The sequence below is a fragment of the Hypomesus transpacificus genome, chromosome 23 (assembly GCF_021917145.1).
Source record: "Hypomesus transpacificus isolate Combined female chromosome 23, fHypTra1, whole genome shotgun sequence".
Taxonomy (NCBI): Eukaryota; Metazoa; Chordata; class Actinopteri; order Osmeriformes; family Osmeridae; genus Hypomesus; species Hypomesus transpacificus.
In genome coordinates this window covers 10,524,186-10,550,597 of record NC_061082.1, presented here as the reverse complement: position 1 = coordinate 10,550,597, position 26,412 = coordinate 10,524,186, and the positions used below count along the sequence as shown (strand labels likewise).

The 26,412-nt window shown below is 46.1% G+C and overlaps 2 protein-coding genes across 3 annotated transcripts; one reads left to right on the top strand and one right to left on the bottom strand.

Moving 5' to 3' along the window:
- The first annotated feature begins 11,047 nt into the window (after positions 1 to 11,047).
- On the top strand, positions 11,048 to 17,639 carry nme9 (NME/NM23 family member 9). The gene is made up of 18 exons (XM_047047015.1): positions 11,048 to 11,157; positions 11,285 to 11,342; positions 11,603 to 11,706; positions 11,785 to 11,856; positions 12,059 to 12,175; positions 12,356 to 12,434; positions 12,600 to 12,682; positions 12,792 to 12,884; positions 13,535 to 13,689; positions 14,008 to 14,204; positions 14,386 to 14,530; positions 14,756 to 14,863; positions 14,953 to 15,104; positions 15,247 to 15,391; positions 16,009 to 16,271; positions 16,517 to 16,612; positions 16,707 to 16,781; positions 16,861 to 17,639. Exons 1-17 carry the CDS (start codon positions 11,125 to 11,127, stop codon positions 16,772 to 16,774), a joined length of 1,968 nt encoding a protein of 655 aa, XP_046902971.1. The 5' UTR covers positions 11,048 to 11,124; the 3' UTR covers positions 16,775 to 16,781; positions 16,861 to 17,639.
- Positions 17,640 to 17,952: 313 nt separating this feature from the next.
- smarcal1 (SWI/SNF related, matrix associated, actin dependent regulator of chromatin, subfamily a-like 1) lies at positions 17,953 to 26,298 on the bottom strand. Of its 2 annotated transcripts, none has more exons than XM_047047009.1 (17): positions 25,620 to 26,298; positions 25,162 to 25,513; positions 25,008 to 25,058; positions 24,561 to 24,824; positions 24,371 to 24,421; positions 24,087 to 24,270; positions 23,740 to 23,926; positions 21,691 to 21,852; positions 21,369 to 21,434; positions 21,112 to 21,252; positions 20,102 to 20,320; positions 19,785 to 19,855; positions 19,586 to 19,685; positions 19,162 to 19,344; positions 18,675 to 18,775; positions 18,456 to 18,552; positions 17,953 to 18,349 (listed from the first exon to the last, which is right to left on the bottom strand). In XM_047047009.1, exons 1-17 carry the CDS (start codon positions 25,959 to 25,961, stop codon positions 18,197 to 18,199), a joined length of 2,724 nt encoding a protein of 907 aa, XP_046902965.1. In that variant the 5' UTR covers positions 25,962 to 26,298; the 3' UTR covers positions 17,953 to 18,196. The 2 variants fall into 2 exon arrangements, with proteins under 2 accessions (XP_046902965.1, XP_046902966.1); XM_047047010.1 differs by having other exon boundaries at positions 23,776 to 23,926; positions 25,620 to 26,297.
- Between the last annotated feature and the right edge of the window lie 114 nt (positions 26,299 to 26,412).

Below are 26,412 nucleotides of genomic sequence, written 5' to 3'. Positions count from 1 at the left end.
ATACGTTGCTCTGATTGGTTGTAGGTCTCTCCAATTGAGCGAAGAGGCATTTGTTTTCCAATTTCGGTTGAAACACGCCCCATAGTCACAGCCCAACAGAGAGTTATCAGACTCATATTCTGACTAGAATTATGAGAATGACAACGTCAGGCTAGTAACTTTTCAACCCCAGCGTACTCCGTTGCTTAGCGACGTAAGCTGATTTGAAGCCTAGAGAATGTTCAATGATAAGCCCCTTCAGAGCGAAGCTACACCCCTCCGCTTCGCGTCGGGGTGCTGTTCGCCCTGTCGGGGCTTATTTTCCCGATAATGACCGGAGTTCTATACATTATCCCTTACTTATACCAAGGTCACTTGCCTACGATTGTTTTACAAACCTTAATTTATGATTTGCCCCCTCCTTGAGTCACCACCTTACGGTGGAGGGGTTTGCGTGTCCTAGTGATCCTGGAAGCTATGTTGTCGGGGGCTTTATGCCCCTGGTAGGGTCACCCAAGGCAAACAGGTTTCAGGTGAAAGACCAGACAAAGCGTGGCTCAAAAAACCTACCATGAAGAAAAACAACAATGGTTCTCAGTTGCCCCTGCCCGGAAGAGGGTCAACTGGGCCCCCCCCCCCCGGAGCCAGGCCCAGGGGTGGGGGCTCGATGGCGAGCGCCTGGTGGCCAGGCCTTTTCCCATGGGTGAGGGGTCCCATGAGGGGTCATGGGGGTCGGGTGCAGTGTGACACGGGCGGCGGCCGAAGGCGGGGGCCTTGGCGGTCCAATCCTCGGCTGCAGAAGCTAGCTTTAGGGACGTGGAACGTCACCTCGCTGGCGGGAAAGGAGCCTGAGCTGGTGCGCGAGGTAGAGAGTTTCCGGTTAGATATAGTCGGCCTCGCCACGACGCACAGCGTAGGCTCCGGAACCAGTCTCCTTGAGAGGGGCTGGACTCTCTTCCACTCTGGAGTTGCCCTTGGTGAGAGGCGTCGAGCTGGGATGGGAATACTTGTTTCCCCTCAGTTCGGCGCCTGTACATTGGGGTTCACCCCGGTGGACGAGAGGGTAGCCTCCCTCCGCCTTCGGGTGGGGGGACGGGTCTTCAATGTTGTTTGTGCTTATGCACCAAACGGCAGCTCAGAGTACCCACCCTTTTTGGAGTCTCTGGGGGGGGTGCTGGAAAGCGCTCTTCCCGGGGATTCCCTCGTCCTCCTGGGGGACTTCAATGCTCATGTGGGCAATGACAGTGAGACCTGGAGGGGCGTGATTGGGAGGAACGGCACCCCGATCTGAACCCGAGTGGTGTTTTGTTGGTGGACTTCTGTGCTAGACACGGCTTGTCCATAACGAACACCATGTTCAAGCATAAAGGTGTCCATATGTGCACCTGGCACCAGGACACCCGAGGTCTGGTGGGGGAGGACGCCGGTCAGGCCTGGCAGGCCCAAACGTAATGTGAGGGTCTGCTGGGAACGGCTGGCGGAACCCTCTGTCAGAAGGAGCTTCAACACCCACCTCCAGGAGAGCTTCGATCATGTCTCGGGGGGAGCCGGGGACTTTGAGTCCAAATGGGCCATGTTCCGGGCCTCCATTGTTGAAGCGGCTGGCCGTAAGGCGGTCGGTGCATGTCGCGGCGGTAACCCTCGGACCCGGTGGTGGAGGTGAGGGATGCCGTCAAGCTGAAGAAGGAGGCCAATCGGACTTTATTGGCTGGTAGGACTCCAGAGGCAGCTGATGTGCTACTTATATTTTTATACTACTTATATTTGTATTTCTTATTCCCCTTAGTATTACCTAGACCCCCCTTAGTATTAGCTAGACTTTGCTCCTTTTGCATAGTTAGTCCACATATTTAAGTTTCAATATTCCTATATGTTTAATGTATGCACCTCCCTGCCAAAGTAAATTCCTTGTTTGTGCAAACAGTCATGGCGAATAAAATCCCTTCTGATTCTGATGTGTACCGGCAGGCCAAGCGGAACGCGGCTTTGGCGGTCGCGGAGGCAAAAACCCGGGCATGGGAGGAGTTCGGCGAGGCCATGGAGAATGACTTCCGAACGGCTTCAAAAAGGTTCTGGACCACCATCCGGCGACTCAGGAGGGGGAAGCAGTGCTCTGTCAACACTGTACACGGTGGGGATGGTGCGCTGCTGACCTCGACGGGGGACGTCCTGGATCGGTGGAAGGAATACTTCGAAGACATCCTTAATTCCACCAACACGCTTTCCGACGTGGAGGCAGAGTCTGCGGACATAGGGGCGGGCCCTTCTATCTCTGGGGCTGAGGTCGCCGAGGTGGTTGAAAAGCTCCGCGGTGGCAGGGCCCCTGGGGTGGATGAGGTCCGCCCAGAGTTCCTTAAGGCTCTTGATGTTGTAGGGCTGTCTTCTTTGACAACATCGCGTGGACATCAGGGACAGTGCCTCTGGACTGGCAGACCGGGGTGGTGGTTCCCCTCTTTAAAAAGGGGGACCGGAGGGTGTGCTCCAACTTTAGGGGAATCACACTCCTCAGCCTCCCTGGGAAAGTCTATTCAGGGGTCCTGGAGAGGAGGGTCCGTCGGATTGTCGAAGCTCGGATTCAGGAGGAGCAATGCGGTTTTCGTCCTGGCCGTGGAACAGTGGACCAGCTCTATACCCTCCGCGGAGTCCTGGAGGGTACATGGGAGTTCGCCCAACCAGTCTACACATGTTTTGTGGATTTGGAAAAGGCGTTCGACCGTGTCCCTCGGGGGCTCATGTGGGGGGTGCTCCGAGAGTACGGGGTACCGGATTCCCTGATCGGGGCTGTCCGGTCCCTGTACGACCGGTGCCAGAGTTTGGTCCGCATTGCCGGTAGTAAGTCGAACTTGTTCCCGGTGAGGGTTGGACTCCGCCAGGGCTGCCCTATGTCACCGATTCTGTTCATTACCTATATGGACAGAATTTCTAGGCGCAGCCAGGGTGTTGAGGGGGTCCGGTTTGGTGACCTCAGGATCGGGTCGCTGCTTTTTGCAGATGATGTGGTCCTGTTGGCTTCATCGGGCCGTGACCTTCAGCTCTCACTGGAGCGGTTCGCAGCCGAATTTGAAGCAACTGAGATGCGAATCAGCACCTCCAAATCTGGGGCCATGGTAATCGACCGGAAAAGGGTGGAGTGCCAACTCCGGGTCGGGGAGGAGATCTTGAACCAAGCGGAGGAATTCAAGTATCTCGGGGTCTTGTTCACGAGTGGGGGAAGAATGGAGCGCGAGATCGACAGGCGGATCGGTACGGCGTCCACAGTGATGCAGGCTCTGCACCGGTCCGTCGTGGTGAAGAAGGAGCTGAGTCGAAAGGTGAAGCTCTCTATTTACCAGTCGATCTACGTTCCTACCCTCAACTATGGTCACGAACTATGGGTAGTGACCGAAAGAACGAGATCGCGAATACAAGCGGCCGAAATGAGCTTTCTCCGCAGGGTGTCCGGGCTCTCCCTTAGAGGTAGGGTGAGAAACTCGGTCATCCGGGAGGGGCTCAGAGTAGAACCGCTGCTCCTCCGCGTCGAGAGGAGCCAGCTGAGGTGGCTCGGGCATCTGATTAGGATGCCTCCTGGACGCCTCCCTGGTGAGATGTTCCAGGCACGTCCCACAGGGAAGAGGCCCCGGGAAGACCCAGGAAAGGCTGGAGGGACTATGTCTCTTGGCTGGCCTGGGAACGCCTCGGGGTCCCCCAGGAAGAGCTGGTGGAAGTGGCCGGGAAGAGGGAAGTCTGGGCCTCCCTGCTTAGGTCGCTGCCCACGCTACCCGATCCCCGGGCAAGCGGCAGATGACGGACGAATGGAATTTATGATTTAATGCTTCTTGCAAAATCAATATAACGTTTTTCAAAGTTAGCCAACTTAGATATTTGTAGTCTGCTCAGCTCATAGAACCAACACCGGCTAGCAATATTAAAAGGAAATAGCATTGTGTACGGCTGACAAATAGTAAATATAATTTGACAATATGTTTGACATGAACACTAGCTAACCAGCCATGTCACTGTCCCCAAATAAATATCAATATTTTCACGAACAAAGTATTGGCCGTATAGACTAGGGGAGCATTTAGAACGGTGAACAGACAGTTTTGCTGGAACTACTTAGTAAGTGTAGCCTACATTATCACCTGATAATAGACACCCCTGCAGCCATTCTGATTGGCTGCAGGGGTGTTCATTATCAGGTGACATATGGAGTACATTATCACTCTGCTGCGTGTCGGACGGTTCAAGCCTCCGCATCGTCCATTATCAGGTGATAATGTACACCTCGTCGGGCATTATCCCTTACTTGAACCATTGTAATTCTGTCTGTACAAGACTGAAGGTTTCTTCATCATCCAGCAAAACTGGGCATATTGCATCTTTTATGAGTAGAAAAATTGACAATGTTTAAATTCTGAGCACGTTGTAAGAATAATTTTAAAAATCTATTATTTAAACATTATTCTAAATTTTGATTTTATTTAGGAAATATGAAGAATGCAATTGTGTGTGATTATGTTAGATTAAATATAAAATCCTTAGTCTGAAATCGGATTGAGAAGCCTGGTATAAAAATACAATAATACTGTAGCAACAACAAAACCATAATCTGAGAGGAGTGCAGCAATCCCTTGGCATGGTGCTACTTTGTGATGGGCATGACTACAATCTCATATTACTGTGTTTCAAAAGCCATCCATCATCTGACAAGCATCACACCTCAGTACACCTCAATCATGTAAGCACAACCCCACATTAGGCAATGTAGATGTATGTACTATAGTATGTCTATTGAGGAGTAGAGGCTTGAATTAAACAATAGCCAACTTCACTTGTAAACCACTATTGTACTCACTGCCAATCACAATGCCAAGCCAATTGTCTCTGTGTTATAAAATGTGAATGTTGGTTTCCAGGACGTTCTGGATGTGAGAAGACAATTTCAGACCTGATGGAAGACACTACAACAGGCTTGTTTACGTACGTCCTCCACCTTCCTTCTCCTCTCGTTCCAAGACATCCCAGTCCTCCTTGCTCCAGTTTCACAGTTCATTTTCTGCCAGCTTCGTCACGTCCTCCGAGTCCCTGGTGGTAGCTCTGACAGCTTCACTGCTCATCCTGGTGTTACTGTGCATGCCTGGGACCGTGTGCTGCCAAGCATCAGTAAAACAGTATGGTCCTGCAGAAGCCATAACCTGTCAATATGACATCCCATAGGATAGGAGAATACCCCAGAATACAGTACACTGTTATTTATGTCACAGACTATCATTTTTCTTTGTCTCAGTGTAAAAGGATTGCAGTTTTCACTTTAATTTTAATAATGCCTTTACTTTGATTAAATTGAAGACACAGTTTGTCATAGATATTCTCTTCCAGAGTACTACCATAGTTGTCTTGGCAGAAACGTGGCAGGATGTCAGTCACGAGACCTTGCTGAGGTGAACAACCCATATCAAAGCTACTGTACACAGTATACTACAGTACCAAGCAGCTCTGAGCTATGTGGAAAGATTCAATGAACATAGCGACACATCTCTAGCTTCTGGACAACTGCATATTAATTGAAAGTCAGACAACAGAATACTGGAAAAAAGGAAACGCACGGGTTGGCGCATTACAGGCGATCTAACAGGTTTAGTAACATCTGAGGATGTTATTAAACGTAATCATTGCCTCCTCCAGATGAACAAAGGTCTTTCACAAGACCTTCAGCTGGTTGTGAGTCTTCCAGCATTGATGAGAGGCTACTGGAGGCAGGGTGAGAGGCTGCAGGAGGCTAGATGAGAGGCTGCTGGAGGATGGGTGAGAGGCTGCAGGAGGCTGGATAAGAGGCTACTGGAAGCTGGGTAGATGAAGGACTTGGCCCAAGCACTGACAGAGATAGATTGCACTTGAACACTGCTATTGCTGGATCGTTGTGAGGAAGATAGGATCACTGGGGGCTGCCAGGAAAAATGTTCTTTGAAAAGTACATAAAGAAAACTTCAAACCAAAATGGATAAGGCATATGAACTATTCAGAGTGGACAACATGCCCAGCTCCTTGAAGACTTGCTGAGAATGGATATTGGGATAAAGAAAAACTCAGATGGGATTTGGAGCAGGGAGAGGAAATGCAATAGGCAGCAGGGGAAATAAACATCCCATTATCTGAAATCAGGGAAGGCTATCTGAAACAAGACCTTTAAAGCACAACCCTGCAATCCTTCACTGGCTGACTGCCTCCAAACGAACAAACCAGGTTTTCAATTAACGCCTATCTGACAATGTAGTGATGATAACACAAAAACCAATTACACGCTGTGCTGCAGATAACTCCTAATCCTCTTAATAACTCTTCTTTGATTCTCCTTCTCCTCTTTCTGTCGACGGCTACTGGCAAAAATGTATTTATGGTTTTCTTTGCGGTCCACATCCTGGTTAAGTTAGGTATCATGAAGTTAGGTATTGAATTATTAATACTGGGGGCACATATAACACAAACCAGAGCTTCCTTAACTGATGGTCCGTTGTGTGTCTTAGTGAGGAGTGTTGATAGCAGGATCAGAAGCTAAAGTGCAGGCTGTCATCAGTAACCCTTCAGGGGGATCAAATTGTGTTCACAGTTCAGCTCACCTCTCCTGTTCCTTGCATAACATCCTTCTAACCATTCCAAGCAACAGCAGTTATCAGTTCCTTGAGTTTCCCGTGTTCATGTGTCTGTCACTCATATGTCAATAAATAAGATAAAGTGTAACCGTAATTAATTGGTTGACTGTAGCCAACCAATTAATTCATCTCTGTATCTCACATCAAATGAGAGTGTGGTGTCAGTCTCCACATGGCAAGACTTCATGTGCAGCCATCACACTGTCAGCAAAGAAGGACCTTGGGGCACTGATGATACCTTGCTACGCTCGTCACCCTTCATTGAACTGCGCGATAGACGTGCTGTAGACATGGCCCACCAAAACATATGAGCGAAGCCTAGTTCAGGCATGCCACTCGGGCAGCGCGCTTAATTACACTCATTACCTTAACAACACCTGTGCTAGCCCATTGGCCCACGTCTGATAAGGTACATTTGAAAGGCTGCACGGATACGCACACACTCGCTCCCGGGTGTTGTATTATTGTGCTGCTGCCACCAGTCCCATCTCCCCCGTGTTGTCTGTATATACTATCCATTACGGGGATTATTTCTCTATTGCTCCCTGCCTCATATTCTATGTACAGTACTGTGCAAAAGTCTTAGGCACAATATTTATTTATTTTTAAGCTAAAGAAAAATGCTTTAAGAAATAATGAAATAATAAATGTAACAAAAGGTTTAGCAAAATTGCACTTTTATACTGCTGCACAAATAAAAAAATTATATTACATATATTTCTTTGATTAAATGTTGCATTCAAATCTGATACACTTAAACGAAAAAATTTAGCTACGTAAAATTTAGATTTACTATAATTCTAATGTATTTTTACTACAAATAGGTACGGTACAAACCTTTCTGCATCACTGTAAGTATCCTCATCTGCCTCCTCACCGACGAGACACCAGAGATGTCGCCTACTAATTAATAAACTGCTTTGCGCAATTCTTGCGTTGTTCTCAATTACTAATGAAATATTAATAATAAAGCTGCTTTCGTGTACACACCGCCCTTAGAAACATGTAATTCAAGAAAAGCTGTAGCATTTCATTGAAGAAATACAGTAAAAGACATTATTTGTGTAAAACATCTTGGGTGCCCAAGACTTATGCACATACTGTATGTTGCTTGCTAATGCTAGAGGTCCCTGCCTCCCCTAGATACATCCACTCCACCAAAGTCAGACCTATTTACATGTCTATGGTTCTCAATAAATGCTCAAATCTAATACGTGAGTGTCTTGACTGAACTGCATTTGCATGCAAAATGTACTGTATATCTGTAGAAATCCTGTGAAATCCATATAACACCCATTTAGGCTTAGGCTTGTTCGTCCAAATGCATTAAAATGAAGAGACAGGGGTGCATTTATCAAATATGGCAATTTGGTTAATGGACTCTGACAGACCCTGTGGCTGTCTTTATTTAGATGCAGATGACTTCCACTGGAGCAGATCACTTCCTGTTCTGTTTTACTGCTCCTGTGGCTTCCAGCGGGGTGAAAATAATTCCATCTATTTCCGATGAGTGACAGCCAATCACTGTCTCTGTCTCTCTACCGGTCTCTCTTTTTTCATTAATCGCTGCCCTCTCTCTCTTCCTCTCCCTCCTACTTCCCTCAGTCTCACTGATTGGCCCAACCTCCTCCTCTCTCTGGCCATGGCTGTCTCTCTCTCTTTCTCTCTCTCTCTCTCTCTCTCTCTCTCTCTCTCTCTCTCTCTCTCTCTCTACTCTATCCCTTTCTCTTTCCATGCATTTCTTTCTCTCTCTCTACACTGCATGTCTCTCTAAAGGAGCTCTCTCCTCCTCTGATGCAGATATAGGTGGACAAATCTTCTCCCTCAGAAAGGCAGCTGGGAGGTGGTTGAAAATGGTGCTCTCAGAGTTGCACAGTTGAAAGCCCAGAGCTAAATTAAGATGACTATCATCATGGCAGGGGGAGGAAAGCAAATGAAAATCCATAAGCAGAAACCATATGAGAGTTAAACAATAAGAATCTTTCACTTAGGTCACAGACACGGCCCTGGCCACTCAATCAGGCATCTACCTGTGAGCTTCACATCACACTGAAACATAACTTATTCGGGCTCCTCAAGAGAATGGAGATAAAGGTTGTTGCACAAATTGTCAAAGAAAGTCTAGAAATAGTCAAGCATGTATGTTACGGTAGACAGGGTGCTTCTGGGTTCCACTGTGTCAGTTAAGTTCCAAGAATGAAGCAGATTCAAAAATCAAAGACAATGGTGCCCATATGGAGAAACCCAACAGATGTTCCTGCTGCTCTCTCCAGGCTGGTATCTCTTCAAATCAGAATGTATTTGTCTTACCATATCTCTCTTTTTATAACCAAGACTTTACGTAATGTTTTCCCACATGGAGGTCCAACCTAAGCCTTCAAACTAGACGATAAACACGTATCATGGACACACATCGTTTTAAAGTTTAGACAGCCTCAGATGGGTGGCTGTTGCTTTAATGATCCTTGCAGTAATACATGTACCCTTGCATGTAAATTAATATGTGTAACTTTGGTTTCAGGACACATCAATACATTCAGAAACATGACTTTTGTTTCTGTAGTCTACATTTTGTATGTGTTTGTTAGTTATGTCATGATAATGTTTCTACTTTTGAAGTTGACCTTACTTTCTCTGTTCCTATAGCAACAGAGACGTTTGCATATAACTAACAAGTCTAACAAATGAACCATGACTAAGAGTCACAAATATTGAAAATTGCTTTGTTTGGGAAAAACAAATTCCTGTTTGCTAACCATTGCAAAAAGCCAGTAGCAAAGTTGGATACTTGGATAGCCTATGTTAAAATCTCAAAGTTTCTAAATAATCCAGCAGTGTCTGTTGGAAACAGAGGACATTTCTTTTCTAATCAACGTCATATCTGCCAACCCTTGCCCTTAAGGAACATTTCCATTTAAAATGCATGATTGTAAGGGTCTATCCGAAGTAGGCCTGTGAAGTTCCGTCCAAACATTTTTCATGACCCATCTCGTGTCACCAATTGTCTTATTGATCTGATCTGTTCAAAAACTGTAGGTATAGATCTGCTCTGCAAGGCATTGCATTGTGACGTTTTCAGGTTCTGAAGCGCTCCAATCCTCTATCCCATAGGACTGACTCCTCAGACATTAGGCTCTCTAGTGTTCAGGACAACTGTGTTGGCACGTTTAGCATATAGATTAATCGAAGTAGGTGGAGGGATACTGATGACTCTGAACGAACGTCATAGAAACAATGCATTCAATTGATTGTGCATCATTTGTAATGACACCTGTGTTTCAGAACAGCAACATTGCTACACTGTAATATTTACAAAACTCGCCAAACTGCCAAGGTTTTGAGGAGAAGCTGTTTCTAGGGATGACAAGCAGTCATGGCCCCGCCACCACTAAAGTGATGGAGAGGAGGAGACCAGGAACCCAGCTGGCTCAGTAATGAGCTTGCAGTTGAATAGGAGGACACTCCTTAGGAACAGGTCAACCAGGGACTGCAAAACAAATTACACGCCTGCTTTAATCATGAAAAAAAGGGATCTTCCATCACTGAGCATGTCCTACTCAGTCTGTCTCTGTGTCTGAGCACGTTGATTTTCATTAAGCAGCCAGTTCGAATGGCTTTAATTGTGCAATTTGCTGAACTGGACCCACAGTGCTTGCGAGAGGCTCTTCAGCTTGACAGCTGGAGTAGAACGGTTCATTGAAATTCATACAGAGTTACCGTAAATTGGTTATAGTCTCTACTCTGAAGTTATTCTCATATTTTTCACACAGTCAAAATACTGCGCTTATCGTAAGCAATCGTAATATGTTGATGTTTTCATAGCAGTCAAGCACCTGCCAACATTTTCAGTTTGAAATATGTTATTTTTGTGGACTAACTGCTACTTCCTACATAGGGGAATACTGAGCATGTAGTTATGACTAGGCCTACAGCTGCTTTTAGCACGTCTGGCTTTGATCTACACTCAAGTGGGCCTGTACTAGTAGGCCTAATTACATAAAATGGATGCACATTTTAAGTTAACGCACAACAATAGAGGCAGTATTTTGTGTAATTCAAAATTTGTTGTCTAAATGTAGCCAACAGTAAGGCCAACGCCTAGTAGCCTAATTCACATGTTTGTACTAGCTATCTAGCCTACTTAGCCTAGTAGCTCCTAACAAACAGCATGCTGGTTTACTGTATTGCGTAAAAAATTTGAAAAGTAACGTAAATTCTACACAAACGTAATGAAATTCGTTTTGTATTGTGCCTAGGTAATTTGGGAAACGACATTTGCACTATTCAACCTCATCTATTTTGTTGAACTGCGACAGCGACATCAATCGGTTTAGGAAGGTAATGAGCGTTGCATAGCAACGAGGAGGCAAAACAGGCGGACAAGAGGCTGGCTCAAAGTATATGGCGCTGGACTTGACTTAACTGTAGAGAAGGTGACCGTCAACATTTGAACAAATAACTAGATTAGTAGTATTATATTTAAGGTTGTCCTAGTCCTACAGCATATCCTTACCAAATGGCTGGTAAAAAGAAAGAAGTGAGCTTACAGGTTGGTTTAAATAACGTTTGTGTCTGTTGTTAGGGACGGACACAGGAAAGCTAGTCGATGTGTATGCTTGTGCACAGCCAGGTCAGAAATAAGTGTAGCCTAATCCTATCTGATTGTTTTTACTTAGGTGTCTGTTACAAACCAAGAGCAATGGGATGAATTGCTTGAAACTAAAGGGTTGATAGGTAAGACTATTCTACTGATTAGGCTACAGCATTAAATCCATTACGTACTCACTTATTAATCATTGCTCGCACTAAACAGTTTACACACAGTGCCAAGTTAGATGTAACGCTAAGTGCGCGTTTTCCAGTAAACCAGTGCTCTGTTGCCCTCCAGTGTCTAAATAAATTACTGCAGAATTTTTCAAGCCCTTTCTGTATCCTGCTGTCGTTTTGTAAATGTTCTCCTCCTATGCACCCACAACCCTTTCCCACCTGTTCAGTCATAGACGTCTATCAGAAGTGGTGTGGTCCCTGCAAGGCTGTGGTCAGTCTCTTCAGGAAAATAAAGAATGAACTGGGAGATGAACTGTTACATTTTGCAACGGTACGTACCATAGTGCCAGATCTCAGAACTCAAGGTAATAAATGTTTGTTGAAACTGTGTTTCACTCTCACAAATCAGGCAGAAGCAGACAGCATTGACACTCTAGAGAGATACAGGGGGAAATGTGAGCCTACATTCCTCTTCTATGGTGTAAGTGTAGTAACATAGATGTGTGAGTGTGGTTGTGGTTGTGTATGTGTCTGTGTGTAGTCGGTGTATTGGTGTTTGTGAGCGTGTCTGTGTCTCTTTTGTGTGTGTCTTTTTACGTGTGTGTGCATGTTGTGTGTGATTAACATCACAATGCTGCAGTTAACCAGTGTTAACTCCAGTGCTACCTTGTCTGTGGGGTCAGGGAGGGGAGCTGGTGGCCGTGCTCAGGGGAGCCAACGCCCCCCTCTTACAAAAAACGATCCTAAAGGAGCTGGAGAAGGAGAAGCTTGTGCTGCAGAAAGGACTACAACGTGGAGCGGTGAATCACCCATATGCACACAATCACACGTCAACACACACACACACAGGTTCATAAACACACACTCTCACACATAGAGAAATTGTCAGACAATCACAAAAACACAGACACAAACATGAACATAATTACAGTTCTTAAACATTTTTCCATCTCAGAAAGTGAAACTGCTTTGATTGACAGGTAAAAGATGAGGGCCTGGTCGTTGATGAAAAGGAAGAGGAAGTCCCTGAACAGCACCAGAGAGAAGAAGAAAAACCTGGTATATTCCTGCACACTTTCCATTGACTCAAAGTAGAATGGGTAGTATCTGTCACCAGAAGTATACAAAGGATTATAACAGCTCTTTCAACTCAGTCAGGCAGGTCAACTTCTCACATAAATTAGTCATTATTGAAACTCATCACAACTCTTTGTCTCCTGTCAGTTCCTGCCAGTAAATCCTGCACAGTTGCCATTATTAAGCCCGATGCAGTGGCCCATGGCCAAGCTGAGGAGATTGTGATGAAGGTAAGGGCCTCAGCAGTTATCTCTGCTTTCTAGTTATCCGCACACCTTGTCTGTATGTTTGGTTGGTGTATGTTATGGTGACAGGTTCCTTTGTCACTCTGGGGGGCAGATTCAGGATGCTGGCTTTGAGATTCTGGCCAATGAGGAGCGCACGTTGACCGAGGCTGAAGCTCAAGATTTATACCAACACAGATCATCAGAGGTAAACCAAGTAGAGTATGACCCAGATCTGAGGAAGGCAGACGGGCAGGGAAGAGCAGAGCAGAGATGTCCTCTAGACATCTACCCAACTCAATAATAAGAAAGAATACACTCATTTAGCCAATAATGCTATCCAAATTGATGCTCAGTAGGGGATTTGAACTGGCTCCCTCTTGATCTGTAGTCAAACACTCTAGCCACTGACATGAAGCTAAGACTAGTGAATAGTAGTATACAGCATATAGTTAGCCCATCATATCCTGCAGGGCTGCCCTGACTATAGAGCAGGCTGATTTGTAAACCATAACACTTTATTTTGAGCATGTCTAAACATAGAACTGCTGACTAATCGGCCTGTTTTTGCTGACAGTGCAGTCAGTGATAAGAAAAAATCTGAAATATAAAATTGAAAGCTGCTTAGATCCAGAAGCGTGTCCTTATTGCGGAGAAACATAACATGAGTGCAGTATGCATGCGCAGCTTAGAATGATAAAAAAAAAATTAAGATAAACATAAGAGGATTGCTGGTTAGTTCATTGGTGTGTATGTGTGCTTGCGTGTGTGCTTAAACTTGCATGGGTGTGTGTGTGCATGCGTGTGCACTGAAATCTGTGTGGTTGTGTGTGCGCGCGTGTGTGTGGGTACTGACAGGAGGGCTTTGACGAGCTGGTGCGGTTCATGTCCAGCGGCCCCTCCCACATCCTGCTGTTGTCTCAGCCGGATGGGTCAGCCAATGTCGTCCCTGCGTGGCGGGAGTTCATTGGCCCAACCGACACTGAGCAGGCCAAGAGGGAGAAGCCAGAGAGGTGCAGTAGGCTGACCCTCTGACAGAGCACCTAGTAGCACAGTCTTTCAATAATTCTTTCAGTAGAGCAATCCATGAGCAATGTTTGATTTTCGAAACTGAGTAGTTAATTTTGTATTTCCTGTATTTCCTCATGCATTTACTTACAAATGTGCCTAGGCTTTGTTCTGGCCTGTTCTATGGCCACAAAACTGCACAAGCTAACATATTGTAGCTCAATCAGACACACCCAAGCATTGAGCTTTCCTCTCCTCCGCTTTCCTCAATGAGCGCCCGCAGTGTCGCCATCTGTTCCCCTCTCTCCTGTCCCTCCCTGCAGCTTGCGGGCGCAGTACGGCACACAGACGCTGTTCAACGCCGTGCACGGCAGCGAGGACAGTGACCAGGCCAGCAGGGAGCTCGCCTTCTTCTTCCCCAACTTCAGGAATGACTCGGTGGCCGAGCAGGATGAGGCGGAAGGGCGTGTGGAGCGGACGCTGGCGCTCATCCGGCCTGACGCTGCCAGGGAGAGCAGAGGCATGCCGCAAAACACGTTCACGAGCAGACTAAGAAAAATGCAGAATACACGCCCACGCTGACTCACTGATGTGTCAAATTCCTGCAAGAGCAGCTTGTGTTGATCTCTTGACCAAACACCACAAGGCATAAAATGACTAGTCTGTCCTCACATGTTAATGAAGCTTATCTGGTTGAGCAGATGAGATCCTGTCTCGGATACATGAAGCAGGCTTTGAAGTGGCCCTGCAGCGAGAGGTGATGCTGTCCGAAGAGCAGGTGAGACAGTTCTACAGCCAACATGTCGACCAGGACTACTTCCCTGCACTGCTGAAAAACATGACCAGGTGCCTGTCTCACTAGATCGCTGCTGTAATCACAAGTACACTGTATGTTCACATGATGACTTGCATGAAGGAAAGATTGGTATTATTCAAATAAATGGCTATATATATACATAAAGTATAGAAGCCAAATACATGTTATACTATATATTATATTATTATTATTATACTAAGCTATTCAAGCAGGAAATCAATCGACAATTGGATAACACGTGTATGTGTTGGCAGCGGGCCTGTGCTTGCCCTGGCCCTGGTCAGGACAGGAGCAGTCAATCATTGGAGGAGTCTCCTGGGGCCCCAGGATGTGAGCCGAGCCAAGGAGGAAAAGCCTGACTGGTACGCTGGTCCAGACCCCACAACTAAACCCTGCAGTCGGAGTACGCTGTGCCGTTTGTCTGATGTCCGATGTGTGTCCCTCCTGTCAGTCTGCGGGCCCAGTTTGCGGTGGATAGCGAGCCCCTCAACCAGCTCCACGGCAGTGGGAGCAAGGAGGAGGCCCAGCAGGAGCTCAGCTTCTTCTTCCCCAAGCAGCACACCCTTGCGCTGATAAAGCCTGATGCCATGGACCAGCACAAAGGTCCCAGCAGCCACAGCCTCCCAGTAGACGCATGAACAAGTCACGTTTTCCCTCAACGCACCTTTTTCATGTCACATTTATGTAAATGTAACTTTATTTTCGTGAAGAGTTCTATTCTATTCTTTGGTTCTACCCTTCACAGACGTGATTCTGGATGAGATCCATCAGGGCGGGTTCAGCATCACCCGTCAGCAAGAAACGGTTTTGTCCAGGGAGATGGCTGAGGAGTTCTATAAGGACCACCGGGACAAGCCCTTCTACAACCAGCTGGTGGAGTTCATGTGCCGGTTAGTCCAGACTTAGCCAGCCCTCACCCCGATATATAGAGGCAGTAAGATTCCTCCTCAAACCTGGCCCTCTTCCTGATGCCTTCTCCACTGCAACTGATCTTTCCACCAACACTAATTGTATTGCAGGCAGACTCGTAAAAAGCCAGCCTTAGGCAGAGTAGATAAAGTCCATCTTCCTTTTCAATCTGGCTCCTTCCCAGCATCAAGATTTTAGACAATGTCTTCCATACGGATTAGCTCCTCCATCGATTGTTTCCTTACTGTCCGGACGCACTGAGCAGGGAGATGGGTGCTGGATGCTCTCGTTTGCAATACTTCCTGTGCTGTCATTCTTTGTTAGGATCATATCTTAATGACTTACAGTATCAAAACAGTCAGATCATATTACAATGGGGGTTTTTGGATGAGCAGTTACACAGACAATCCCAAACTAAATTTAACAAGATATTTTACCGTGCCTAACCACAGAAGCACATTTTACGTTGACATTTTTACATTTAATTAATTTTGCAGACATTTTCATCCACAATGACATAGAAAGAGTGCATGCATAGAAATGACAACAGTGAATCAATGATCGGAAGTGCCTAGCTTTAATAGTGTCCCTGACCCAGGGGCCCGTGCATGATGCTGGTGTTGACCAAGGAGAACGCAGTGGAGGAGTGGAGGGCCATGATGGGCCCTACAGACCCCAACAAGGCCAAGGACTCCTCTCCCAACTCACTCAGAGCTCGCTTCGCCTCCGACATCCTCCAGAACTCTGTCCACGGCTCCTCCACACTGCAGCATGCCGAAGAGAAGATACACTTCCTGTTTGGTGATGTCACCAGTTATGGAGACTTGCCCTCAGCCTCTCTGAGTCATCACATTGACGACGGTAATACGGTTATGCTCATAAAACTGCAGACTACCTGAATTAGATATTGATCAAAGTACACGATAATGTAATATAATCATTTGCCAGATGTTTTTTTCCCAAACTGACGTACATGGCGGATTTGAACCTGCAACTTCTTGCTCTGCAGTGAAATGCACTACCACTGCAATGTACCCATGCTTGTGAAACTGTAGTCTGCCTGAGTTAGATGTTGATCAGAGTATGTGATCATTACTTGATTTCAGAAAAAGAGCACAATAGTTTTGTGGATATGATGCACTCGGATGTTTCAAGATCTTCAACAACGGAACTTAAAGATTTAACGGACCCCAGAAGTCCAGGTAAGAGGGAGAAACCATGAGGAGATAGGGACATGTGGGTCCTGTGCAGAAACAGCATCAAATGCTCATCTGAACTTATACTTTCTGAATCTAGAAATGACCACATCTGCTTCTGAGAAGACTGACCGAACAGACACTTGCAGTACCCCTGGCAGCCAATAGGAAGATGGTAAGGTACTGCAGAATAAACACAGTTCAGACCTGAGACTGGAACAATGTGTTCATTTTCTTTTTCTTCTTCTCAACAGAGACCAGACCGCTGTCACAAACCTTCCATTTTAACAGATCCTGTAGCAGCCAGACTTTGACAGCCCTATAGACACAGAGTAGCTAACTAGCCTGGATCTTTTTCTTTGTATATAGGAAGAATTAGTCAGTGTAAACCATTAAAAAATGTTTGTCGTGGACCCTGCTTCATAAAAAAAAAAAAAAAAGATTTAGTCTGTGTATATAAAAATTACAAATGGAGATTAAAATGTATGACAGTGATATCAAACAGTAACTTTATTGCAGATGTTACAGTAAGGAAATAAAAAAATGTTTGAAAATACAATATCAACAAAAATTATTGTGATTTGCTCAAGCTTGACATTATAGGGGTTTTATGTTTCCTGAATACAGCCTGCACTACCTTGTAAGATTAGCTATAACCTTTGCAGTGGGCTTTTACGCACAGACCTTCTTCTTCGGGTCTCTTTGGAATGAGAGAACATGTAGTTCACCTCAGTGTTGACTGAGGGCTCAATGTAGAAGGTCTGTGTGAATGCAGAGGTTCTCAGCAGAGCACTTCTCTTCTGCTGCGCTCAGACCACAAGCTGCAGCAGCTCAACTTCACAGCCAGCAGCATGGATATGGTGATGGCGCAGAAGAGGATCCTCACTATTACTATGAATGATTAATCTCTAATTCTGCGGGTGTTTTTTCATCCCTGACAGTTGTCAGGGTATGGTTACCTGTATGGACATGGCATGTCGATAGACCTGCTTACTATTTAATTCAACAGAACACCAACAAAAAAAATCGATTGAAATTTTTTAATTATAGACCACCCAATACTGTGAGATAAATGGGGTTAGAGCAATGCACATCAGTTTGCTTAATTCAGCTGTTAAGTGCCCTCTGTCAGAGAGAGATTATGGTCCCCCCTGGTTGCCCCTTGTGTTTTCTTTGAAAGATTGGGTAAGCATCCTCAAACAACATGGTAACTAAGGTTCTCAGCATTCACTCCAGTTCCATGGAAGTGTTCCCAGCTAACAAAAATACTGAGGCGTGCACTTTGAAGGTAAAAATAGTCTGTTGCTACAGTAAGTATGTAATGATTCTACCAAAACATCAGCAACCACTTTTACACTATTTATTTATTTAGTTTGATAAAATACAGGACTACAATTATGAAACAGAAATAAAATACTCGTCATAATTTCAGATATATTATGTAGGTGCATTACTGATGCAGTTACTGACACATAAGTTATGCTTTCTGCGAAATCTTTCTGAGAACCAACTATTTTAAATGTTTACATGGGGCAACATTTTCAATCGTCTTGTGAAATAGTTCTACATCGTCTCCTCTTGCCTAAACTTTCAGATGCCGTCTCCCTGACGGTCTGAGGTACTTCCAGGTTCACCGTCCTCCCAGGCGTCAGCCACCTCCAGTAGGAGGGCCTCGTCCATGTCCTCCTCCTGCTCAGTGAAAGACTTCTGGAACATCTCTGTTATCCTCCTCTGCTCCGGGTCCTGTGGATCACCACAGACATCCAGCTATGAACCCGCTGACTGCAGGATGACAAAATACTGGTAGAGCTTTTTAAGAAATTCTACATGTCACTCAGAAAAGGCTCACCCTCGAATGGAAGCTGGCATTGAGTGCGTTTTCCGAAAGGTTTGATTCTGAAAGGCCTACTTGCTCCAGGATTTTCATCTTCTCTTGGATCATGGGCCTGAAAGAACACATCCAAAACAGGCCAAATCTGTCATCTAGACTAGAGGACAGAAAAGAGCAGGAATGCCTCCATGGGCCTGCATCTGCATCACATTCTATTGCATTAAATGTCTAATTTACCACAGGTAGTCATCAGCAGTTCCTTTGGCCACGAGATAGTGAATGTCCACGTTGCTGGTCTGTCCAATACGGTGCACTCTGTCCTCCGCCTGAATGAGTACCTGTCCAATCAGAAAAAACAGTTAGATCGACACTAAAGGACGTTTTGCATCTAAACAAGGTACTAAAGGTTTCTATAAAAGGTGGACGAGGCCCTACAAATCCTGACTGCTAGAAATTACATGACCACCACAGATACATGTGTACTTCAAAGGATCCAAATACATTCCAACTGGTCCAAGTCCAACAGATCAGGGTTAGTACAGGAGGAAGTGGATTCCTCACTGATTTGTTCCTCCCAAGATTTCCAAATTATTATTATAATACAATTTTGGGGCAGAGGGGAAGAGTTTTTCCTTGTTTTTAAGGTTTTGGTTAGTCATAGGTAGCTAATCTATGGGTAACTGTGAAGCCCTCTGTGACACTTATTGGGGGGGGGTGGTCGTACCCCAGGGTTCCAGAAAAGCTCAGCAAACACCACCAGGTTGGCGGAGTGGAGGGTGATGCCCATGTTGGCTGCTGTGATGGACAACACAGCCACGCAGCTCCCGTCTGCCGTCTGGAACCTGTCGCACAGCAACTGCCGATCTGCCGACGGGGTGGACCCATCTATACGGATGTGGTTGATGTTCTGCAGAGGTGGGGGAAGATAGAGCTCAGTGGTCAGAGTATTTGACCGCAGGTCTCAGGTTTAAAAGCACCTGCTAAATGAATACATTATTATAAGACATGGGGTTAAACCAGTCTCAGGGGAAAAAAAAGAATTCTGAGAAGGATGGCCGATATCCTCAAGGACACGCGTCTTATCCGGCGTAGGAGTTTAAGGAGAACTCAAGGGCAGCCGTGAGAGTGTGTGTACTCTGTTTGATCACCTTCTCAGTCAACTCTTTGGTGATGCTGTCCAATACCAGCTTGTGATGAGCAAACACCAGGAACTTCTCCCTGCATTCCAGCATGTCGGTAATGTACTCCCTGCAGACACACACACACACAGACAGACAGCTGATCATCAACAGCCTGAGGCTTTAGAAAAGTCAACGACAGGAGATGGGATGACCCATGAGGACTCACATGATGGCTCGAGTCTTGGCCTCAGCTGTGTGGTTGAAGAAGACAAGGAGAGCCTCCTTCTCCTTCATCTTCTGGAGGATTCAGGAGAAAAGGTAAGATAAGGATAGGACATTTATTTTACAAGTTATTGTTTGGCATTGAAGTAGTGCATCTACTGTACTTGTGCGGTACAGATATGCATCAGGTTGACAAGACAACTCAACAAGAAGCACAGCATTTGACCACGTTGGCAAGATGGATCAGTTCTACAGTAGTACTCTTGAAGTGTTCCCCCGTCCTGTAAAAGGTGGCCACTGCTACCCCTGACCCCTGCTCACATTATTTTGGCCCTTGGCCAGCTCCTTGGCGGCGGCCGAGAGGGCAGCTTTGGTGCGTCCGTTCACCCCATCGGTAGCCACGGTGACGACCTTGCGCTGCTTGGCGGGGAGCTGGGAGAGGACCTGGGGCTTGAGGCGCCGCAACATCAGTGATTCTTCCAGCAGCAACCGCAGCTCTCCCAGGTTAGAGGAGCTGGAGTAGTCCCAGCCCCAGGGCAGCTGGGGGGGAGGGGTAAAGAGGGATGGAGTGGAGAGGGGGTCGAGGAGAGAATCAGGAGAAGGGTAGAGTGTGAGAGAGGGTTAGAGAGAGGTAAGGGGGGACAGATGGATGACAAGGAGGGGAGTAAAGAGAGGGAGAGAGGGGACATGGATAGAGAGAGGGATGGTAGAGGGTATGGAAGAGAAGGTGGGAGACGGAGGGATGGTTTATGGAGGGATCAGGAGAGATGGAGGGGAGAGTGGGATGGGGAGGCGGGTGGGATGAGGAGGGTGGAAGGAGGAGGAAGAGAAAAAAGCATTTAAAAGGGATAAAAGATAGGGAGGGAAGTAAGAAGAAAAAGTACAAGGACAAGAAATAGGGAGGGAGACAAACAGGATATCAATTAAAATCTAAATCCAAGTATTATATACATAATTTATTATTCATTCATTTAGAGCAAGCACAGGAATAAAAGGAGAAAGACAGACACAGTGCCACAATCCAATCTAGTGATATAATCTCCTCGTGTTTGCATATCTACAGTTCTACTGTGAGAGCTGTAAACATACTTTACAGCCTAAATAAGAGGAGGGAGAGGGAATGGGCCTAATCCCATTTCAAACATCCTCAGTATAAACGAAGGCTCTTCAGATCCCAGCCAATTACAACACCAGTTCAGCTGTGATCCTTCATGAGGAAAAGGCTGAAACCAACCACCTAATGTACTAGGGGTTTGAATATACACAGGATCTGAACTTAACTGGAATTTGAATGTTACTATGTTCTTACCATACCTGAGCTAGGACTATACCTGTTTAGCATTACAGTAGCGTGTCCCGAACTCATGGAATCGAGGGAAGAGCCTGGGTCTGACAGCTAGGATCTGGGTGTACAGTTCTGAGGGTCTGGACATGGCTGGGGTCCCTGACAGCAGGATCACCCTCCTAGCAGCCTGGAGGAGCAGAGCATACAGGTGACCACATGTCCCAGTTCAGCGCCGCGGTGGGAGATGGTCAGCTCTGGGCACAGCACATTCACTGGGGTTCAGATCACGGGGATCAGGGGTACCTTCAGCAGAGGCAGGGCAGCCTTGCATCGGGCAGTCTTCATGTTCTTGAGAAAGTGGGACTCATCCTGCAGCAGAAAGAACAACAGAAACCATCACCAACAACAACTGATTTTTGGAGGCAAAATGAAGATGTTTGCCCACGTCTAGCCTTTAAGAGGACCCAGGTCAACTGGACCAGCGCAAACCAGCAGAAACTATTACCAATGTGATGAACTCCACATCCAACTGACACAATCTACTCCACCTTCCCAACACCGTGACCGTATCCATACCAACCACACACTCTGTAGACTCAGTCACACCCTGGAAGGCAGGACTCACCATGATGAGCACGTTGAAAGGTTTGGCCAGCAGCTGCTTATCCATCCTGCTGAGGAGGTCGTAGCTGACGATGTTAACCAGCCCTGAGTGCAGGTTATCCTTTCCCGTCACCACCACATTGATGCTGTCAGGCTTCACTGAGGGGAGCCAGCGCTGGAACGCCTGAGGAGCAGTACAACATTACCAAAACAGGAAGTGACATAATGATGCCTAGTAGATTGGCAGGCCGGCAGTGGCAAGGGTTTCACCTGGAATTCAGCTGTAAAGCCCCTTTCGAAGGACACTGACAATTAGTTTAAAAGGATGAATGTTCTTGTACCACCATTTTATTTTGCTTCTAATGGGTGTGTTAACAAATGTAAACGTATCAGAAAATGCTATTGAGCTCGGATGATATATACAGTACAACAATCCATTTATAATCCTTAATCAACAAACTTGGTTCCTAAATGGAACATCAAAGAAAACAAAGTTTTGAGCCTTTCTGGCTAGATCAAACAGCAGACTGTTCCATCCTTCCATGACAGTGCAGCCAATCATCTGTGGAGAGGAAGCATGAGTCAATGGCCCAAATGCTTCTGACAGTCCACTTCCTAGCGCTTCGTTCCCCGGTCAAATCAACGTAGCTGTATCTCAGTAGTTATCCCCCAACCCCCTTCACAAAGAGAGACAAAGAGAGACAAACAAACTGAGACAGACAGTGAAAGCAGATAACAAAAACCAATATAATAAATCCTTCAAGCCTTCAAGTCCCCTGGGTCGCTACAACTATCCCCTACCATAGTAAACCTGATTGGGGGATCAAAGCAGAGGTACAGAGCACCAGTGTTCTAATATGTCCACACAAGGCCCACACAACCCCTGGAAGGGTTTGTACGGAAGCATGAGTGTACTCCTGTGGAGTGTGTCATTACAGATACTACAGGAGTTTTTCTGGTCATACCCTGCTCTTTACCAAATGGGCACTGTGTTTATGTACCTTTCTGTATACAATGTCAGGGAAATTCCACAAGCAATATAATTAGCAATTGACTAATATTCACTTCACCAGCCCTTGCCGTAATCTTGTTAACATGCTGAAGATAGACCAAATGGAAACATATATAAATATTACATGCACAGCCGAGTCATTAGGACAAATGAGCAGGGATGTAGGTCTGGTTTGAAAGATGGTGGGAGTTGGCGGGAGGGGGGGGAGTGAAGTCTGGGTTTAGAATTTCATTTTATTGACTTTCCTGTCAATTTCACATAGCTTGCAGATGCTATTTACTGACAAACACTACTTAAAAAAGGGACATGATCCCTCCTGCATCCCACACCTTACTGGGAATGGGATTTGCAGCCAGGGGGACAAATACAAAGGCGCAGAGTGGGCGGGTAGGGGGGGGAGGATGTGTAGAGAAATCCACGCCAATGATGATGACTCATCACAAAAATGAGAAACATGAAACAAATCCTCATAGGTGAAAAACCACAGACGACATGGTTGAGACAGATAGATTTTGAGGTCACAAAACAAGACAAGTTTGGAATATCAAACGAAGCTTACAGATAAAGCCTGTTTTCTGCAAAGTTAGGAGATGTTAAAACACTTGCAGAATCCCTTAAAAACCTCATCAGGGTTCTAAGCCAAAAATGATTCATAATTCAAATTACCTCCTGCACCTTAGAGACACAAGACTGGGTGGGTGATATTACTGTCTTCTCTCCTGAAGATGAATTACCTACCAAAGAGTCACCAGTCTTCAGGGACTTCACTGGACTGCTGTAAACACCAGGCCCTTGAATCAAGTAACGTTCCACTCTGTTGCCCTTCCTTTAAATACCCCAGCTCCACTTTTAGTAGAGTATATATATATATATATATATTTATTTTTAAACTGAGATGTAAGCATGTTGAAAGTTTGCCCTTGGTCAAATAGTGAACAATTTAAGACCAAAAATTGCGTCTGACAGAAGAAAAACAACAACACAATGTATTTCCAGGGGCGCATCAGAGTAAACACTGATGCTGAAATAGGAATGAATCATCATGTGACCAGCTACCACCTGCTCATGGGCATAGTATGGCAGTGGTGCAGCTACCTCTGCCCATGTGAAGCGCACGGAGGAGGGCGCCACCACGAGCAGGGGCCACTCAGTCCTGTAGTAGGCCGCTATGCAGATGGCCTGCACCGTTTTCCCCAGACCCATGTCATCAGCCAGGAGCAGACGGCCGTCTTTGGCCACGGCAAAGCTGCAACAGACAACACACAGGCAGCGCAGGGTCACTTTGTATCTAAAATACAAATACTAAAGTGAACCGCAATACTTTTTTTTCTTTGTTGCCTGTTGAGTGGCTAAGCTAAAGTCAAGTGGATCTGTTTCACTGTAGGACAATGATGTTGTGCACCTACTCGACCCCCTCCCTCTGGAAGGGCATGAGGCAGCGGGTCAGCGCAATGTCAACGCTGGACAGGTCAGCCTCAGGGACCACTGCAGGCCCGGCCTGGCTGCCATCCAGCCTGTGAGAGAAGACCTGGATCACAGCCCTGGGTAGAGGCTCCACCTCCACGGCTGCCAGCCCACTCAGGGCGTCCACTACACAGAGCAGAGGGGCAGCCATGACAGGGCGCACAGGAACTTATACACACACAAACACACAGATACCTAAAGAGTGGATCACAAAAACAGTACTTACTGAGCGTTTTATAATCCTCCAATCCAAAACTCCACTTTTTTGTCTTCATGTCTGAAAGCCAGGAAAACACATTGCCAGTCGCCAATCCGAAATCAGATCATTCGCAGACAGTTCAAACATAACAAATAAACAAGTAGGCTATGCCTGCACGCTAAGTTTGTTCCACTCTGAATCAAAAGCTCCCATTCACCATAGTTCTTGGAGGGCATCTGCTTGAATGCAGCTATGACGTCCACGTGGTAGCCCAGGTCCACCTGGAAGCGTGAGCGTGACATCAGGCTACAGCTGCCCTGCATGCTAGCCCCAGGCTTCTGCCAGCCGCTGCACAGCCTCATCATCGCTGAAAGCGCCGCCGTGTCCCGGGGTCTGCAGGAGGCCGGGTTGGCCAGGTCCAGCCCCTCCATCCCCTCCAGGGGCCTCAGGGACACGCAGGGGATGGCCCCTGCCTCCTCCACTGGAAGGGACAGCGAAGGGACAGCGTAACCAAGTTGGTCAGACACTCCTGTATAAAAACAGCCTGCTTGCGCCATCAAAAAGCTAGCCTTTTGGTGGCATAGCTAGTTCAAGTTGTGGTTTCAGTGGATTCTTTCTTTCAACACAAGAAAGAAGGTTTTACTGAGTGTGTATCTACACATACTTAGCTGCCGGTAGTCTGTGAGACTGAAGTTCCACATTTTGGTGCCCGGGTCTGTCAGAGACATGATAACAATATGAGTGACAATGCACAGTCCTGTGTTTAAGTGATATTTCAACCATAAAATCCCCAAAACAAGTCTAAATGGTTATCTTGCCGTAGTTCTTGGAGGGTATGTTTTTGAAAAGAGCAATCAGCTCGGCGTTGTAGCCCACTTCCACTCTAAAGCGCTCCTCCGAGTGTGACACACACTTCCCCATCACAGTGATGCCAAGTTTCTTTATAATCATGGCATTAGTACTACCAAAGGCACTCGAGGAAGACTGTGCACCTGCACATTGGACAGCTGGTTTACTTCCTGGTTTGTAAAAGGCGCCTACAGTGCTTCCAGAAGGGTTAGAGATTACTTTTTGCTCAAAGGGTCGCTTCAAACCCGTGGAAACTCCGCTGGAAAACTCTTTTCCTGGTAGTTTTGCTTTAGAATTGGGAAGTGGATCTATTACTTTGATCTGCAGCAACAATACAGAATAGTGTAATTATTACCAGTAGAGACAGAAGAAAACATAACAGCACTTCACAATAGCCTGCACAAAAAAAAAAACTGTCCGTTCTCACCTGTTTCGTAGCGGTGTTGAGAGAATTATGGCCAGAAAACAATTCGTTAGGTTTGACGAATTGTCGATTGTTGTTAATCTGGGCTGGGGCACTGCGCGTGGGTAACTCAGGTGGAGCTGGTCTAAACGTTGAGCTAGGTGGTGTCCATCTTTTGTTTGGGGGACCAAGCGGAGCAGAAGCAGTGCCGTGCTGTTGTTGACAGGCATTAGGGATGTCGTTTCCGGGTGATTGCTGGCTGTTGATACTGCTGGCCTGGGCAAGTCTGAGAGCCCTCTTTGCTAAAGCTTTCTGTCTATTTTCCTCAATCTTTCTCTGCTGCTCTGCCGTTAAATTGCTCGACATTGTTGTGTTGTTTGGTTGCAAGTTGACTTACCCAAGTCATCAAGAGAATATTTGAGACATAAACTTAACTTCATAAAGTATAGTACATTAAGTTTGAATGGCTACCTGCGCCCGCTGATGATGATGCTAGCTGACATAGCAGCTAGCTTTAACCTCAGAAATAAACAAGTTGTCAAGTTAAATGTTAACGTAATGTTGTTCGGTAAAAGTTATATTCATTTCTGTAACCCAATTAAACTACAATGTTTCTGAAGGCTTACTTCTTTAAACTGGGTTTGCTAGCTGGCACTCATTCTTGCTTGAGAGCGCGGTTGTAGTTTATGGCTTACCGGATATGACGTAGCATAACAAACAAGCACGAGGTATCCTAGTGCATTCAGATCAGCAATTCAAAACGAAGCCTAAATTCATCCTTCATATATTGAATGACTTTCTAGTATTAAGTATTTGT